This window comes from Oncorhynchus kisutch, linkage group LG18 (genome assembly GCF_002021735.2).
Source record: "Oncorhynchus kisutch isolate 150728-3 linkage group LG18, Okis_V2, whole genome shotgun sequence".
NCBI classification, from domain to species: domain Eukaryota; kingdom Metazoa; phylum Chordata; class Actinopteri; order Salmoniformes; family Salmonidae; genus Oncorhynchus; species Oncorhynchus kisutch.
Genome location: NC_034191.2, coordinates 74,448,393 through 74,466,993, shown reverse-complemented (window position 1 = coordinate 74,466,993; position 18,601 = coordinate 74,448,393). Strand labels below are relative to the sequence as shown.

The window sequence follows — 18,601 nt, the reverse complement described above, 5'->3', positions numbered from 1 at the left end:
AATATCCCACACTTTTACTATGGAACAAAATATTTTCTGTGTATTTTAAGAAGCTAGCACAGTACACTGCTCAGCTAAGGGTTAAATGCTCTTTTTTAATGATAATGCTTATATATTTAATACGGGCCGTGCTTTAATTGGCATGGATGGAGAAAGGCCTGTAAAATGTGTTTTATAGAACACCATGTATAGAACACAATGTATAGAACACAATGTATAGCACACTGTTTATAGAACACCATGTATATAGCACAATCTATAGAACACAATCTATAGAACACCATTTATAGAACACCATGAATAGAACTCCATGTATAGAACACAATCTATAGAACACAATGTATAGAACACCATTTATAGAACACCATGAATAGAACACCATGTATACCACACCGTTTATAGAACACCATGAATAGAACACCATGTATAGCACACCGTTTATAGAACACCATGAATAGAACACCATGTATAGAACACCATTTATAGAACACAATGTATAGCACACCGTTTATAGAACACCGTGTATATAACACAATGTATAGAACACAATCTATAGAACACCATTTATAGAACACCATGAATAGAACTCCATGTATAGAACACAATCTATAGAACACAATCTATAGAACACCATTTATAGAACACCATGAATAGAACTCCATGTATAGAACACAATCTATAGAACACAATCTATAGAACACCATTTATAGAACACCGTGTATATAACACAATCTATAGAACATAATTTATAGAACACCATTTATAGAACACCATTTATAGAACACCATGAATAGAACTCCATGTATAGAACACAATCTATAGAACATCATTTATAGAACATCATTTATAGAACACCATTTATAGAACACCATGAATAGAACTCCATGTATAGAACACAATCTATAGAACATCATTTATAGAACACCATTTATAGAACACCATGAATAGAACTCCATGTATAGAACACAATCTATAGAACATCATTTATAGAACACCATTTATAGAACACCATGAATAGAACTCCATGTATAGAACACAATCTATAGAACATCATTTATAGAACTCCATGAATAGAACTCCATGTATAGAACACCATTTATAGAACACCATTTATAGAACTCCATGTATAGAACACCATGAATAGAACTCCATGTATAAAACACAATCTATAGAACACCATGTATAGAACACAATCTATAGAACACAATGTATAGCACACCGTTTATAGAACACTGTGTATATAACACAATCTATAGAACATAATTTATAGAACACCATTTATAGAACACCATGAATAGAACACCATGAATAGAACTCCATGTATAGAACACCATTTATAGAACACAATCTATAGAACACCATGAATAGAACACCATGAATAGAACTCCATGAATAGAACACCATGAATAGAACTCCATGTATAGAACACCATTTATAGAACACCATGTATAGAACACCATTTATAGAACACCATTTATAGAACACCATGTATAGAACACCATGTATAGAACACCATTTATAGAACACCATTTATAGAACACCATGTATAGAACACCATGTATAGAACTCCATGTATAGAACACAATCTATAGAACACAATGTATGGACCCGTTGTACTTTGACCTACTTCCGGTGCCGACAGAGATGGCCGCCTCGCTTCGCGTTCCTAGGAACGTGTTACGTGTTATTTCTTACATTGGTACCCCAGGTAATCTTGGGTTTCATTACATACAGTCGGGAGGAACTACGGAATATAAGAGCAACTCACCATCATTACGACCAGGAATATGACATTCCCGAAGCGGATCCTGTGTTTTGCCTTCCACCCAGGACAATGGATCGGATCCCAGCCGGCGACCCAAAACAACGACGCCGTAAAAGCAAGCAGACACATCGATGGCCCTGAACTAACTTTATTTGACTCTATGTAAACTGGAAACCACATATCCTGAGGCTGCATTCATGTAGCTGGGGATTTTAACAAGGCTAATCTGAAAACAAGACTCCCTAAATTCTATCAGCATATCGATTGCGCAACCAGGGCTGGTAAAACCCTGGATCATTGTTAGTCTAACTTCCGCGATGCATATAAGGCCCTCCCCCAGCCTCCTTTCGAAAAAGCTGACCACAACTCCATTTTGTTGCTTCCATCCTACAGACAGAGACTAAAACAAGAACCTCCCGCGCTCAGGCCTGTTCAATGCTGGTCTGACCAATCTGATTCCATGCTTCAAGACTGCTTCGATCACGTGGATTGGGATATGTTCCGCATTGACAACATTGACAAATATGCTGATTCGGTGAGCGAGTTCATTAGAAAGTGCATTGGCGATGTTATACCCACAGCAACTATTAAAACATTCCCAAACCAGAAACTGCAGATCGATGGCAGCATTCGCGCGAACCACTGCTTTCAACCAGGGCAAGGTGACCGGAAACATGACCGAATACAAACAGTGTAGCTATTCCCTCCGCAAGGCAATCAAACAAGCTAAGCGTCAGTATAGAGACAAAGTAGAGTCGCAATTCAATGGCTCAGACACAAGAGGTATGTGGCAGGGTCTACAGTCAATCACGGATTACAAAAACCAAACCAGCACCGTCGCGGACCAGGATGTCTTGCTCCCAGACAGACTAAATAACTTTTTTGCTCACTTTGAGGACAATACAGTGCCACTGACACGGCCCTCGGCCCTCGACCCCGCCCTGTGCAACTGGGTACTGGACTTCCTGACGGGCCGCCCCTAGGTGGTGAGGGTTGGTAACAACATCTTCACCCTGCTGATCCTCAACACTGGGGACAAAGGTGCATTCTGAGCCCTCTCCTGTACTCCCTGTTCACCCACGACTGCGTGGTTTGCGGACGACACTACAGTGGTAGGCTTGATTACCAACAACAACAAGTGTGGTGACAAGAAAACAACCTCACACTCAACGTCAACAAAACAAAGGAGATGATCGTGGACTTCAGGAAACAGCAGAGGGAGCACCCCCTATCCACATCGACCGGACAGTAGTGGAGAGGGCAGTAAGTTTTAAGTTCCTCGGTGTACCAATCACGGACAAACTTAATTGGTCCACCCACACAGACAGCATTGTGAAGAAAGCGCAGCAGCGCCTCTTCAACCCCAGGAGGCTGAAGAAATTCGGCTTGTCACCAAAAGCACTCACAGATGCACAATCGAGAGCATTCTGTCGGACTGTATCACCGCCTGGTACGGCAACTGCTCCGCCTACAACCGTAAGGCTCTCCAGAGGGTAGTGAGGTGTGCACAACGCATCACCGGGGGCAAACTACCTGCCCTCCAGGACACCTACACCACCCGATGTCACAGGAAGGCCATAAAGATCATCAAGGACAACAACCACCCGAGCCACTGCCTGTTCACCCAGTTATCACCCAGAAGGCGAGGTCAGTACAGGTGCATCAAAGCAGGGACTGAGAGACTGAAAAACAGCTTCTATCTCAAGGACAGCCTGTTAAACAGCCACCACTAACATTGAGTGGCTGCTGCCAACATACTGACTCAACTCCAGCCACTTTAATAATGGAAATTGATGGGAATTGATGTAAGAAATGTATCACTCGTGTAACGGCAGATCTCCTTTTCGTCTGAAGAGGAGTAAGGATCGGACCAAGATGCAGCGTGGTAAGTGTTCATGATGATTACTTTAATAAATAAACTGAACACTATGAAATACAAAACAATAAATGTGAACATGAACGAAACCGAAACAGTACCGTGTGGCGACAAACACTCACACGGAAACAAACACCCCCAAACCAACAGTGAAACCCAGGCTACCTAAGTATGATTCTCAATCAGAGACAACTAACGACACCTGCCTCTGATTGAGAACTTTACTAGGCCGAAACAGAAACCAAACATAGGAAAACAAACATAGACTGCCCACCCCAACTCCCGCCCTGACCATACTAAATAAAGACAAAACAAAGGAAATAAAGGTCAGAACGTGACAACTAGCCACTTTAAACAATGCCACTTAATATAGTGTTTACATACCCTACATTATTCATCTCATATGTATATGTACAGTGGGGCAAAAAAATATTTATTCAGCCACCAATTGAGCAAGTTCTCCCACTTAAAAAGATGAGAGAGGCCTGTAATTATCATCATAGGTACACTTCAATTATGACAGACAAAATGAGAAAAAAAAAATCCAGAAAATCACATTGTAGGATTTTTAATGAATTTATTTGCAAATTATGGTGGAAAATAAGTATTTGGTCAATGACAAAAGTTTATCTCAATACTTTGTTATATACCCTTTGTTGGCAATGACAACATACACTGTTGCTGGTATTTTGGCCCATTCCTCCATGCAGATCTCCTCTAGAGCAGTGATGTTTTGGGGCTGTAGCTGGGCAACACGGACTTTCAACTCCCTCCAAAGATTTTCTATGGGGTTGAGATCTGGAGACTGGCTAGGCCACTCCAGGACCTTGAAATGCTTCTTACGAAGCCACTCCTTCGTTGCCCGGGCGGTGTGTTTGGAATCATTGTCATGCTGAAAGACCCAGCCACGTTTCATCTTCAATGCCCTTGCTGATGGAAGGAGGTTTTCACTCAAAATATCACGATACATGGCCCCATTCATTCTTTCCTTTACACGGATCAATCGTCCTGGTCCCTTTGCAGAAAAACAGCCCCAAAGCATGATGTTTCCACCCCCATGCTTCACAGTAGGTATGGTGTTCTTTGGATGCAACTCAGCATTCTTTGTCCTCCAAACACGACGAGTTGAGTTTTTACCAAAAAGTTCTATTTTGGTTTCATCTGACCATATGACATTCTCCCAATCTTCTTCTGGATCATCCAAATGCTCTCTAGCAAACTTCAGACGGGCCTGGACATGTACTGGCTTAAGCAGGGGGACACGTCTGGCACTGCAGGATTTGAGTCCCTGGCGGCGTAGTGTGTTACTGATGGTACGCTTTGTTACTTTGGTCCCAGCTCTCTGCAGGTCATTCACTAGGTCCCCCCGTGTGGTTCTGGGATTTTTGCTCACCGTTCTTGTGATCATTTTGACCCCACGGGGTGAGATCTTGCGTGGAGCCCCAGATCGTGGGAGATTATCAGTGGTCTTGTATGTCTTCCATTTCCTAATAATTGCTCCCACAGTTGATTTCTTCAAACCAAGCTGCTTACCTATTGCAGATTCAGTCTTCCCAGCCTGGTGCAGGTCTACAATTTTGTTTCTGGTGTCCTTTGACAGCTCTTTGGTCTTGGCCATAGTGGAGTCTGGAGTGTGACTGTTTGAGGTTGTGGACAGGTGTCTTTTATACTGATAACAAGTTCAAACAGGTGCCATTAATACAGGTAACGAGTGGAGGACAGAGGAGCCTCTTAAAGAAGAAGTTACAGGTCTGTGAGAGCCAGTCTTGCTTGTTTGTAGGTGACCAAATACTTATTTTCCACCATAATTTGCAAATAAATTCATAAAAAATCCTACAATGTGATTTTCTGGATTTTTTTTCTCATTTTGTCTGTCATAGTCAAAGTGTACCTATGATGAAAATTACAGGCTTCTCTCATCTTTTTAAGTGGGAGAACTTGCACAATTGGTGGCTGACTAAATACTTTTTTGCCCCACTGTATATACTGTACTCGATACCATCTACTGCATCTTGCCTATGCCGTTCTGTACCATCACTCATTCATATATCTTTATGTACATATTCTTTGTCCCGTTACACTTGTGTGTATAAGGTAGTAGTTGTGGAATTGTCAGGTTAGATTACTCGTTGGTTATTACTGCATTGTCAGAACTAGAAGCACAAGCATTTCGCTACACTAGCATTAACCTCTGCTAACCATGTGTATGTGACCAATAACATCTGCTAACCATGTGTATGTGACCATTAACATCTGCTAACCGTGTGTATGTGACCATTAACATCTGATAACCGTGTGTATGTGACCATTAACATCTGCTAACCGTGTGTATGTGACCATTAACATCTGATAACCGTGTGTATGTGACCAATAACATCTGATTTGATTTGATTAGTGTCCTGAAGACTTCTTTGTTTACCTTTTCATTTTTAATTTCCTAATTTCACCCTCTGATTTACTTCCTTTACTCAATATTTACCCAACAAATCCACACTGTTTTGTGTGAGAAAACAAATCCTGTAAACAATATCGGAATATGAATGAAGGTGATTTGGTCATAAGTTGAATTAACCAATTAGCTATAAGTGAGAAACACACCCACATATTTATTGAGGAGGAACTCAGACTGTAAACTATTTAACTCTACCTTGTTATGAGCCCTAAAACCCATGTTTTGAATTATATATAAACTAGCTGTTAGGGATTTTAAGTGTATAGTTTAATTATAACAGTTATCATTTGATCTGCTGGCATCAAGTATCCTCACTGAGCTGACAGGAATCCTCATGATGCAGTACAGTGTTGGCTACTGCATCTGAAAACTGTAAACATAATAGTACCCAAATTGTTTACCTTTTCTTATCTGTCGTTGTTGGCTAACCATTTTTTCCCTGTTTCTATCTCTCCCTGCAGCATCCGGGGTGCCGATGCAGGAAACGGAATCCGTGTGTTCATGCCAGACATCGGCATGTTCGTGGCGGGCCTGGTCACGTGGCTGCTGTGTCTGAGTCTGGAGGAGAAGCCGCAGGTGAAAGACAAATCACAGCAGCATGACGTCGAATGCGAGTCAGACAGTCAGGTGAGCTCATCATCTCTCTACAGACACACTTCTGCCCCTGGCGTATCTGGATTTACAGGGGAACCCCACACTCCCAACACCTATACACACCCATACACCCTACCCTCGTAAATGTTGTACTCAGTACAGGCCAGGAACTCACTAAAGAGTAGTGACAAGACTAACAGAGCCCAAGGAAAGGAAATACTTTTAACTTTCATATATAAATACATTATATATAGAAAAGTATGTGGACACCCCTTCAAATTAGTTGATTTGAATATTTCAGCCACATCAGTTAGTCAAATGTATGCCCTGCTAGAGCTGTCAATTGTCTAGGAGCAACAACGGCTCAGCCCGCAAAGTACTAGGCCACACAAGCTCACAGAATGGGACCGCCGAGTGCTGAATCACGTAGCGCGTAGAAATCTGCTGTCCTTGGTTACAACATTCACTACTGAGTTCCAGACTGCCTTTGGAAGCAATGTCAGAACAAGATCTGTTAGTCGGGAGCTTGATGAAATGGGTTTCCATGGCCGAGCAGCCTAACACAAGCCAGAAGATGCATATCTGGACTCAATATAGCTTCCTATCTTGGAATGTGCTGAGAAAACACAGATATGCGATGAATACAGTCAGTATTTGTCAGCACGAAGAGAGAAAATAGGACGTCACATATTCTCAGGATATTGAATGAGTCCACATCCGGCCATGTCCATGCGTGGTATTCGGAGTGATCCCATTATCAGATACCGTATGTCTAAAAGACACATCTGTATTCAGAATGTATCATGGTACATGTAGAATATCAAAAGTGTGTCATGTCAAGATATCCCCTGGTACCTTCATTTTATTCCCAGTGGGGTGTGATCATAGGCAAGCAAGGCAATCTCCTTTACATGTTAATCCCCAGGAATCCACCCAGAATCCACCCAGAGACGTCAGCACACACAGTCTCCATTGCGATGGTCTCTCAGAGCATGGAGAGCTGCAGTCCTCTTTTCAAGTATCAAGTTTTATTAGTCATATGCACATGGCATTTATTTTAATGACCTTTATTTAGCAAGGCAAGAACAAATTCTTATTTTCAATGACAGCCTAGGAACAGTGGGTTAACTGGCCTAGGAACAGTGGGTTAACTGGCCTAGGAACAGTGGGTTAACTGGCCTAGGAACAGTGGGTTAACTGCCTTGTTCAGGGGCAGAACATCAGATTTTTACCTTGTCAGCTCGGAGGATTCGATCTTGCAACCTTTTGGTTACTAGTCCAACGCTCTAACCACTAGGCTACCTGCCACCCCTACATGGCATTCACTGTCCAATGAAATGCTTACTTGCAGGTTCCTTCCTGACAATGCAACAACATAAGCAATAATAAAAGATAAGAATATGGACATAAAGTAAATGGCTCAGTAGAATAAAATCTAGTATAAAACAGGAAGACACAATTGATGTTTGCACATCTATCAGAGAAGGATTGATTGGGGGGCAAGTGTTTAAGTTGTGCAGTATTAGCAATAGTAAATAATAGTCTGGTAGCAGCTGTTTTGATGTGTGTGTAGCATGTGCCTTGTGGTTGGGGAAGGAGCAGGTCCCGTACCAGGCCGTGATGCAACTGGTCAGGACGCTCTCGATGGTGCAGCGGTAGTATTTGGAGACGACCCGGGATGCCATGCCAAATTTCTTCACCCGCCATAGGAAGTAGAGACGCTGTTGCACTCTCTTGACAACAGTGGTGGTGGTGTTCGTCCATGTCAAGTAATCTGTGATGTGGACGATCAGGAACTTCAAACTCGTGACTCTCTCTGCTGCAGTCCTGTTGATGTGGATCGGGGCGTGTTCCCTCCTCTGCTTCCTGGAGTCAACAATCAACTCCTTTGTTTTGCTGACGTTAAGGTAGAGGTTGTTGTCAGTGGCATTGTTGGTGATCGTCAGCAAACTTGATGATGGGAGTTGGTGTCTTGCAAAGCCACGCAGCTGTGGGTGAACAGGGGGGACAGCAGAAGGCTGAGGACACACCCCTGTGTTCAGTGTGAGAGTCAGTGTGGAGGAGGGGGCTATAGCTCCTATGGCTGCTCTGCTCCTGTAGTCCACTTGCCGATGAAGTAGACCCCACAGTTTAGGGAGTGTAATAAGTGGAACACATTACTGTCTGGATGAACACCAAGCAGCCATCATTTGTGTGCGTGTGTTTGTGAGTGTGTGTGAGTGTGTGTTTGTGTGAGTGTGTGTGTGTGTGTGTGTGTTTGTGTGTGTGAGTCTGTGTTTGTGTGTGTGAGTGTGTGTGTGTGTGTGTGTGTGTGTGTGTGTGTGTGTGTGTGTGTGTGTGTGTGTGTGTGTGTGTGTGTGTGTGTGTGTGTGTGTTTGTGTGTGTGAGTGTGTGTGTGTGTGTGTGTGTGTGTGTGTGTGTGTGTGTGTGTGTGTGTGTGTGTGTGTGTGTGTGTGAGTGTGTGTTTGTGTGTGTGAGTGTGTGTGTGAGTGTGTGTGTGTGTGTGTGTGTGTGTGTGTGTGTGTGTGTGTGTGTGTGTGTGTGTGTGTGTGTGTGTGTGTGTGTGTGTGTGTGTGTGTGTGTGTTTGTGCGCCCGTGTGCGTGCGTTTGCATGTGCGAGTGTGTGTGTGTGTGTGAGTGTGTGTTTGTGCGCCCGTGTGCGTGCGTTTGCATGTGCGTGTGTGATGGGGGCGGCCCGTCAGGAGGTCCAGGATCCAGTTGCAGAGGGAGGTGTTTAGTCCCAGGATCCTTAGCTTAGTAATGAACTTTTTGGAGACTATGGTGTTGATGTTGAATGCTGAGTTGTAGTCAATGAACATTATTCTCACGTAGGTCTTCCTTTTATCCAGGTGGGAGAGGGCAGTGAGGAGTGCAATAGAGATTGTCATCATCTGTGGATCTATTGGGGCGGTATGCAAATTGGAGTGGGTCTAGGGTTTCAGGGATAATGCTGTTGATATGAGCCATGACCAGCCTTTCAAAGCACTTCATGGCTACAGACGTGAGTGGTACGGGTCGGTAGTCATTTAGGCAGGTTACTTAGTTCTTGGGCATAGGGACTATCGTGGTTTGCTTGAAACATGTTGGTCAGTGAAGACACTTTTTTATTTTATTTTTTATTTTACCTTTATTTAACTAGGCAAGTCAGTTAAGAACAAATTCTTATTTTCAATGACGGCCTAGGAACAGTGGGTTAACTGCCTGTTCAGGGGCAGAACGACAGATTTTTACCTTGTCAGCTCGGGGGTTTGAACTTGCAACCTTCCGGTTACTAGTCCAATCTGGCACTTGCCAGCATGCTCGGAGTACACGTCCTGGTAATCCGTCTGGCCCTGTGGCCTTGTGAATGTTGACCTGTTTAAAGGTCTTTAAGAGTGTGAAAGAGTGTTAAAGAGTGTGATCACGCAGTCGTCCGGAACAGCTGCCCTGATGGTAATTCTGCTATGACCTTGGTGTTATTACCTGGATAGCTCCTAATCCACTGGGTTTGGTCAGCCTCCCTGTACGCTGGAGAGCTTCTCTCCCTCGGGAGCCGCTCTGGAAGCAAATCTGGCAACCGCTTCTCTGCAGACCTGGTAACCCACAGGTTACAATGCATATGTAGGCCTTGAAGAAATGCCTCAGAGACGAGATAGCCGTTAGGGAGAGCGAACGAGAAACGAGGGGATGGGGATTTGTTAGGGTCAGCTTTCTTGAAAGGGGTTTAGGTTGGGGCTCTAGACAGGTTGTATAGAAATTTCATTTGGCAGCCGAACAGGAAATTGTCAGGGTTGGTCATATTACCCAAAGCGATTGTGCGGATGACTGGATTTGATGCAGGATCATTCCAACTCGGGTTACCATATAATTGGGTCATTCCAACTTAGGTTACCGTATAAATGGGTCATTCCACCTTGAGTTACCGTATCAAAGCACCTGGCACCTACTACCATACTACATTCAAAGGCACTTAAATATTTTGTCTTACATTCACCCTCTAAATGGAACACTTACACAATCCATGTCTCTATTGTCTCAAGGCTTAAACATCCTTCTTTAACCTGTCTCCTCCCCTTCATCTACAATGATTGAAGTGGATTTAACAAGTGACATCAATAAGGGATCATCGCTTTCACCTGGATTCACCTGGTCAGTCTATGTCATGGAAAGAGCAGCTGTTCTCTAATGACTTGAACACTCAGTGTTGACTGTGGTTATGACTTGTACACTCCGTGTTGACTGTGGTTATGACTTGTACACTCCGTGTTGACTGTGGTTATGACTTGTACACTCAGTGTTGACTGTGGTTATGACTTGTACACTCCGTGTTGACTGATGATGTGGTTTCATGTGGTTACTGATCAGTCTGAAGGAATCCTTCTGCAGGGGATGTTGTACCATCCCATTGGATTTGATATACCCAATTATTAATGCAGTCAAAATGAAAAGTGTGTACTCTTCTTGTAACCATTTTAGGGCATTGAGTTCTCTGAGTTCAGTCCTTGTAAATGTTATGATCTTGATCACTTGATTCAGGTTAAGAGCCTCTCATTTCTATCAAAATAACGACATGCTTATTCATTCCCTTATTCCCTCTTGAATTACACAACACGTATGACATCAGTTTAAAGTGTTCCTGCTTGGTGAAAGTTGGAAAGCAATATGTAAAAACATTTGCAGTGCGAAGGAAACCGTGAGTTAAAAACTTTATTTGTCAAAACAAAAAATGTTGATCTCCACCGAGCGGTTCTCCACGCTTGTGTGAACTTGAGTACCGCCTTCCACAATGCCTGGATTGATCCCACTCCCACAGCTCCCAGACCCCTTCGCTTGACCTTCGTCCCGTTCCCTGCAACTCTTCAGTTTTCTTCTGCCCACGTGTGCATCCTGTTCCAAGGTGGCGCTGTTTATTCAGCCATGTGGCTCAGACCAGCTTTTGCAAAATAACTCTCGTTTTTATTTCTCCTCTCTGTTCCATAGACCCGGTCTAGTTTTTTCCTCTCTGTTCCATAGACCCAGTCTAGTTTTCTCCCTCTCTGTTTCATAGACCCAGTCTAGTTTTTTCCTCTCTGTTTCATAGACCCAGTCTAGTTTTCTCCCTCTCTGTTTCATAGACCCAGTCTAGTTTTCTCCTCTCTGTTCCATAGACCCAGTCTAGTTTTCTCCCTCTCTGTTTCATAGACCCAGTCTAGTTTTCTCCCTCTCTGTTCCATAGACCCGGTCTAGTTTTTTCCTCTCTGTTTCATAGACCCAGTCTAGTTTTCTCCCTCTCTGTTTCATAGACCCGGTCTAGTTTTCTCCCTCTGTTTCATAGACCCGGTCTAGTTTTCTCCTCTCTGTTTCATAGACCCAGTCTAGTTTTCTCCCTCTCTGTTTCATAGACCCGGTCTAGTTTTCTCCTCTCTGTTTCATAGACCCAGTCTAGTTTTCTCCCTCTGTTTCATAGACCCGGTCTAGTTTTCTCCTCTCTGTTCCATAGACCCAGTCTAGTTTTCTCCTCTCTGTTCCATAGACCCAGTCTAGTTTTCTCCCCTCTGTTCCATAGACCCGGTCTAGTTTTCTCCTCTCTGTTTCATAGACCCGGTCTAGTTTTCTCTTCTCTGTTTCATAGACCCGGTCTAGTTTTCTCCCCTCTCTGTTCCATAGACCCGGTCTAGTTTTCTCCTCTCTGTTTCATAGACCCGGTCTAGTTTTCTCCCCTCCAATTCATAGACCCGGTCTTGTTTTCTCCTCTCTGTTTCATTGACCCGGTCTAGTTTTCTCCCTCTCTCTTTATGTAGTGTTGTGTCTCTCTGTATGTAGTGTTGTAGTGTCTCTCTTTATGTAGTGTTTTAGTGTCTCTCTTTATGTAGTGTTGTGGTGTCTCTCTTCATGTAGTGTTGTTGTCACACCCTGACCATAGTTTGCTTTGTATGTTTCTATGTTTTGTTATGGGCTGTGTAGAGTATAGGCTGTGTAGAGTATGGGCTGTGTAGAGTACGGGCTGGGTAGAGTACGGGCTGTGTAGAGTACGGGCTGTGTAGAGTACGGGCTGTGTAGAGTACGGGCTGTGTAGAGTACGGTCTGGGTAGATTACGGGCTGTGTAGAGTACGGACTGGGTAGAGTACGGTCTGGGTAGATTACGGGCTGGGTAGATTATGGGCTGGGTAGAGTACGGTCTGGGTAGAGTACAGGCTGGGTAGAGTACGGGCTGGGTAGAGTACGGGCTGGGTAGAGTACGGTCTGGGTAGAGTACGGGCTGGGTAGAGTACGGGCTGTGTAGAGTACGGGCTGTGTAGAGTACGGGCTGTGTAGATTACGGGCTGTGTAGAGTACAGGCTGGGTAGAGTACGGGCTGGGTAGAGTACAGGCTGGGTAGAGTACAGGCTGGGTAGATTACGGGCTGGGTAGAGTACAGGCTGGGTAGATTACGGGCTGTGTAGAGTACAGGCTGAGTAGATTACGGGCTGGGTAGAGTACGGGCTGGGTAGAGTACGGGCTGGGTAGAGTACAGGCTGGGTAGAGTACGGGCTGGGTAGAGTACGGGCTGGGTAGATTACGGGCTGTGTAGAGTACGGGCTGGGTAGAGTACGGGCTGGGTAGAGTACGGGCTGGGTAGAGTACGGGCTGGGTAGAGTACAGGCTGGGTAGAGTACGGGCTGGGTAGAGTACAGGCTGGGTAGAGTACAGGCTGGGTAGAGTACAGGCTGGGTAGAGTACGGGCTGGGTAGAGTACGGGCTGGGTAGAGTACAGGCTGGGTAGATTACGGGCTGTGTAGTACATGTCAATGCAATAGAACCCTACTCTGATGCTTTCTGCCTTCAACAAAATATCTTGCTTAGTTCATTTAGTTTCTCTTTGTTGCATTGAAATGGGATAATATTGTGTTGATTTGATCACATTTGCCACAGTAAAGGGAAATGTTTATAGTGTTAACAGAGAAAACACTAGAACAGTGGTCACCAACCTTTTAGAGTCAAGATCACTTTCTGAGTCAAGATCACTTTCTGAGTCAAGATCACTTTCTGAGTCAAGATCACTTTCTGAGTCAAAATACAAGTAGAGATAAACCGCTCAGATTCCTCCCATGAACAGAGAAAGTAAAATGTTTTTTGATATAAAAAAATACCTAAGCCGCTAATAATAACACAAAGCCTACAGAGACACGCTCCTACTAATTCATTACTGCTGCAGTGCTTGTTGTAGTGCTGAGTGGAAATAGGAAAAACGTGAATTTTATGGCATATGAAAGTGTTGAAAACAAAGTATTGACAATGCTGAGTAAGAAGTTAAACAGCAGCTCTTTGCTGTATTCATTGACAGTCTCTCTAGTCATGGTTATAAACGTTTTAAAATGTCACAGTATCAACTTTGCTGTAGCTTTTGTTTATGCCTGCTAGTTACTGCAGAAATGGTCATCTGAGCCGTCCGATTGGCCAGCGTTAGACCTTCATACACATGAAATGGTACAAAAATGCAACCGTGTGCCTACCCAGGGTGCAGGGCAGCTGAATCAGGTGCATCTACCTCCAACAAAAATAGGAACACAAGGCTTAATCATTGGGTTTTTTACAAACATGTTTGGCTTATCGACTAGGAATACCTTGGAGATTGAGTTGGTGACCACTGCTCTAGAAAACTGAGTGAGGTTCTCGTGCTTCTCTCTGCGGGCGTGTATTTCTTCTGCGCAGCAGTCCCAGGGAGCTGTGCGGCAGTCTCAGGGCTACTTCACGCCCGCGCGCAGCTTAGAGGGAACATTGGTCAGAACCCCAACTAGCCAGGTGTCGGGTAGTAACCGAAAGGTCGCTGGTTCGAATCCCTTAGCCGACTAGGTGAAAAATCTGCCGTTGTGCACTTGAGCAATGCACTTAATTGCCTAATTGCTCCTGTAAGTTGCACTGATTAAGAGTGCCTGCTAACTTACTAAAATGTCAAAAATGTAAATGACTCGAGCAGGCCTAGAACCACAAGAACACAATCTTATGTAAACCTGCACAAATCCTCACCCGTGCAACATTAATCTTAAACTCAGTATTTGTGTTGCTGTGGGATGCCTGTTTTGCTCCCATTAACAATGCATTTGCATTCCAGCGCCGGAGAGACATCTGGTCATCATTAGTGTTTTCTGTGATAGCGGCCGTGCTAGAGTTACCAGTCTCTCGTATGTTTCCCTCTCTCTCTCTCCTCTCTCTCTCTCTCCTCTCTCTCCCCTCTCTCTATCTCTCTCCCCCTCTCTCTCCTCTCTATCTATCCTCTCTCTCTCTCTCTCCCTATCTCTCTCCCCCTCTCCTCTCTCTTCTCTCTCTCTCCTCTTTCTCTCCTCTTTCTTCTCTCTCTCTCTCCTCTTTCTCTCCTCTCTCTTCTTTCTCTCTCTCTTTCTCTCTCCCCCTCTCTCTCCACTCTCGCATCCCTCTCTCTCTCCCCCTCTCTCTCCACTCTCTCATCCCCCTCTCTCTCCCCCCTCTCTCCCCTCTATCTCTCTCCCCCCTTTCTCTCCTCTCTTTCTCTCCTCTCTCTCTCCCCTCTATCTCTCTCTCTCTCTCTCTCTCTCTCTCCTCTGTCTCTCCCCCCTCTCTCTCCTCTCTCTTCTCTCTCTCTCCTCCCTCTCTCTCCACTCTCTCCTCCTCCTCTCTCTACCCTCTCTCTTACTCTCTTCTCTCTCTCTCCTCTCTCCTCTCTTACTCTCTCCTCTCTCTTTTCTCTCTCCTCTCTCCTCTCTCTTCTCTCTCTCTCTCTCTCCTCCCTTCTCTCTTCTCTCTCTCCTCCCTTCTCTCTCTCCTCTCTCTCTCTCTCGCCTCTCTTCTCTCTCTCCTCTCTCTCTTACTCTCTCTCACTCTCTCTCTCTCTCCCTCTCTCTCTCTTCCTGCATGTATTTTCCTCTCCTCCTCTCCTGTTCTGTTCTATCCTTTCCTAATTCCATGCCTCTAGGCTTTTACGCTGGATAAGCCAAACATTAGGAACACTCATATTGAGTTGCACCCCCTTTCCCCTCATGGACTCTACAAGGTGTTGAAAATGTTCCACAGGGATGCTGGCTCATGTTGACTCCAACGCTTCCTACAGTTGTCAAGTTGGCTGGATGTCCTTTGGGTGGCGGACCATTCTTGATATACACAGGAAACACAGCAGGTTTGCAGTACTTAACACAAACCAGTGCACCTGCCACCTACTTCCATACCCCGTTTAAAGGCATTTAAATCTGTTGTCTTTCCCATTCGCCCTCTAAATGGCACACATACACAATCCATGTCTCAGTTGTCTCAAGGCTTAGAAACCAGTTTCCTCCCCTTCACCTACACTGATTGAAGTGGATTTAACAAGTGACATCAATAAGATATCATAGCTTTCACCTGGACTCGCCTGGTCAGTCTACATCATGGAAAGAGCAATGTTTTGTATACTCAGTGTATAGTCTCCCCTTATCTCCCATGTACGTCTCAACTCCTCTGTCTCCTCTCTCCCATCCTCTCCTCTCTCCCCTCCTCTCCTCTGTCTACTCTCCTCTCTCCCCTCCTCTCCTCTGTCTACTCTCCTCTCTCCCCTCCCCTGTCTACTCTCCTCTCTCCCCTCCTTTCCTCCTCTCCTCTGTCTACTCTCCTATGTCCTCTCCTCCGTCTCATCTCCACTCTCCTCTCTACCCTCCCCTGTCTACTCTCCTCTCTCTCCTCCTTTCCTCCTCTCCTCTGTCTACTCTCCTATGTCCTCTCCTCCGTCTCATCTCCACTCTCCTCTCTCCCCTCCCCTGTCTACTCTCCTCTCTCCCCTCCTTTCCTCCTCTCCTCTGTCTACTCTCCTATGTCCTCTCCTCCGTCTCATCTCCTCTCTCCCCTCATTTCCTCTGTCTATTCTGCTCTCGCCTCTACTCTGCTCTCCTCTCCTCTGTTTCACCTCCCATCTCCTCTCTCCCCTCCTTTCCTCTGTCTATTCTGCTCTTTCCTCTACTCTCCTCTCCTCTGTCTCCTCTCTCCTCTCCTCTCCTCTCTCCCCTGGTCTCCTCTGTCTACTCTCCCCTCTCCTCTCTCCTCTCCTCTCCTCTGTCTATTCTGCTCTCTCCTCTACTCTTCTCTCCTCTCCTCTGTCTCATTTCCCCTCTCTCCCCTCCCCTCCTCTGTCTCATCTCCCCTCTCTCCCCTCCCCTCCTCTCATCTGTCTACTCTACTCTCCTCTCCTCTCCTCCATCTCTCCTCTCCTCTCCTCTCCTCTCCTCTCCTCTCCTCTCCTCTCCTCTCCTCTCCTCTCCTCTCCTCTCCTCTCCTCTCCTCTCCTCTCCTCTCCTCTCCTCTCCTCTCCTCTCCTCTCCTCTCCTCTCCTCTCCTCTCCTCTCCTCTGTCTCTCTCTCCCCCTACTCACTCTTCCCTAATAAAAGCAGTGTGGGGACGTGCTTTCTCCAAGTGTGCAGCGTGTTGTGGAGTGGTAATTAGTTGGAATGTGCCCCCCCCCCCCTCCCCTGGCATGGCCCTTTACAGTTATATGACTTAAGGGCTGATTAGAACCACACTACCATACTTCTCTGATCACTGGCTGACTCTCTCTCACAGCTCCACAGCCCAGCTATCACCATTGTTTTGTAACATTTGTCAATGTACAGGCTCACTGTGATGCTATAGCTAGTCTATGGAGCAATCATTAGCTGCGTTAGTGAACTAGTTACAACTGTAAATAGCTGATACTAGCTAGAAGCTACTGTAGGAGGGGGACGAGATAATGGTGACCGCTACTGATGCCTGCCGAAACCCACAACTCTGATCAGACCACACACACTACTAAACTTCACCCTTGACACCCTCACCCTTCACACCCTTACCCCCTGTTGTTCACCCTGCCTTAAATCTAGAGCACCTCTTAGTGTGATGTCTTTAGGCTGGCATGTTAATAATCTACCATGTTCATGATCTCATATTTAACCAGGCCTTTACTTTAGATAAGATAAAAAAATCCACCTTATTTTACCCGAGAGGAAATATTGATGGGCGTACGGCCCTGCTCCCACATACAATACACAACACAACATCACATCAAGTTATACACAGCGGTGAACTGCATCAAAATCTCTGAGATATATTAAGCTATGATTTCAGCTCGTATACCAACATTCTTATGCAGCTCATATATGCCGACCCTGGCTTAGTTCCAACTACCAGCCTGTACCCTGTACCCAGGTACACACACCCCTGTGGGTGGCAGAGTGAGAGACTGTGTTAAGATGTATTCACACATGCCATCATTCATTCAGATATAGCCCTACTCCGCTTGTCAGTGTATCAGCCCTAACTCAATGAGGAATTGGATGAACTGTCAATGAGGAAGCCAGAGCAACTGGTTTTCCATGTGTTGACACCAAAGCTGTTTATCACTAGCAAGCCTGATGCTGTCAGCACAGCTCTCCTCGTTAGTTCCTCTCTGTCTGCAGCTGCAGGGGGATATGAATGGATTGGCTGTTATTGAGCTTGATAGATTAGTTGGCAGTCTTCCAGTTTTTTGTCTTCTAACATAGACCACTTAGCAGATGCATCTGTAGAAAGCCACTTGCATACATTTTCAATATGTGTATGTGTTCCTTGTGGGAATTGAACCCATGACCTTGGTGTCACTAGCACCACTGTCTTACCAACTGAGTCAAGCAGGACCACCAGATGTTGTTTTTCAGAGGTTCCTTAGAAGCCTTTAAGTTTGACCTCTGGGTATTTGTGACTTTACTAATAAACTAATTTACTAATTTACTCTCTCCACTCTCTCCTCCCTCTCTCTCTCTCTCTCTCTCTCTCTCTCTCTCTCTCTCTCTCTCTCTCTCTCTCTCCTCTCTTTCTCTCTCTCTCCCTCTCTCTCCACTCTCTCCTCCCTCTCTCTCCTCTCTTTCTCTCTCTCTCTCTCTCTCTCCCTCCTCTTTCTCTCTCTCTCTCTCTCTCTCTCTCTCTCTCCTCTTTCTCTCGCTCTCTCTCTCTCTCTCCTCTCTC

The 18,601-nt window shown here is 45.1% G+C and overlaps 1 protein-coding gene across 1 annotated transcript in view; it reads left to right on the top strand.

Moving 5' to 3' along the window:
* The window catches only part of LOC109909631 (piezo-type mechanosensitive ion channel component 2), a 188,537-nt gene that overhangs the window by 83,903 nt on the left and 86,033 nt on the right, over positions 1 to 18,601 (top strand). The window contains exon 5 of the mRNA XM_031795307.1: positions 6,555 to 6,720. Coding sequence (XP_031651167.1) covers positions 6,555 to 6,720 — 166 coding nt within the window. The remainder of the gene's footprint in view (positions 1 to 6,554; positions 6,721 to 18,601) is intronic.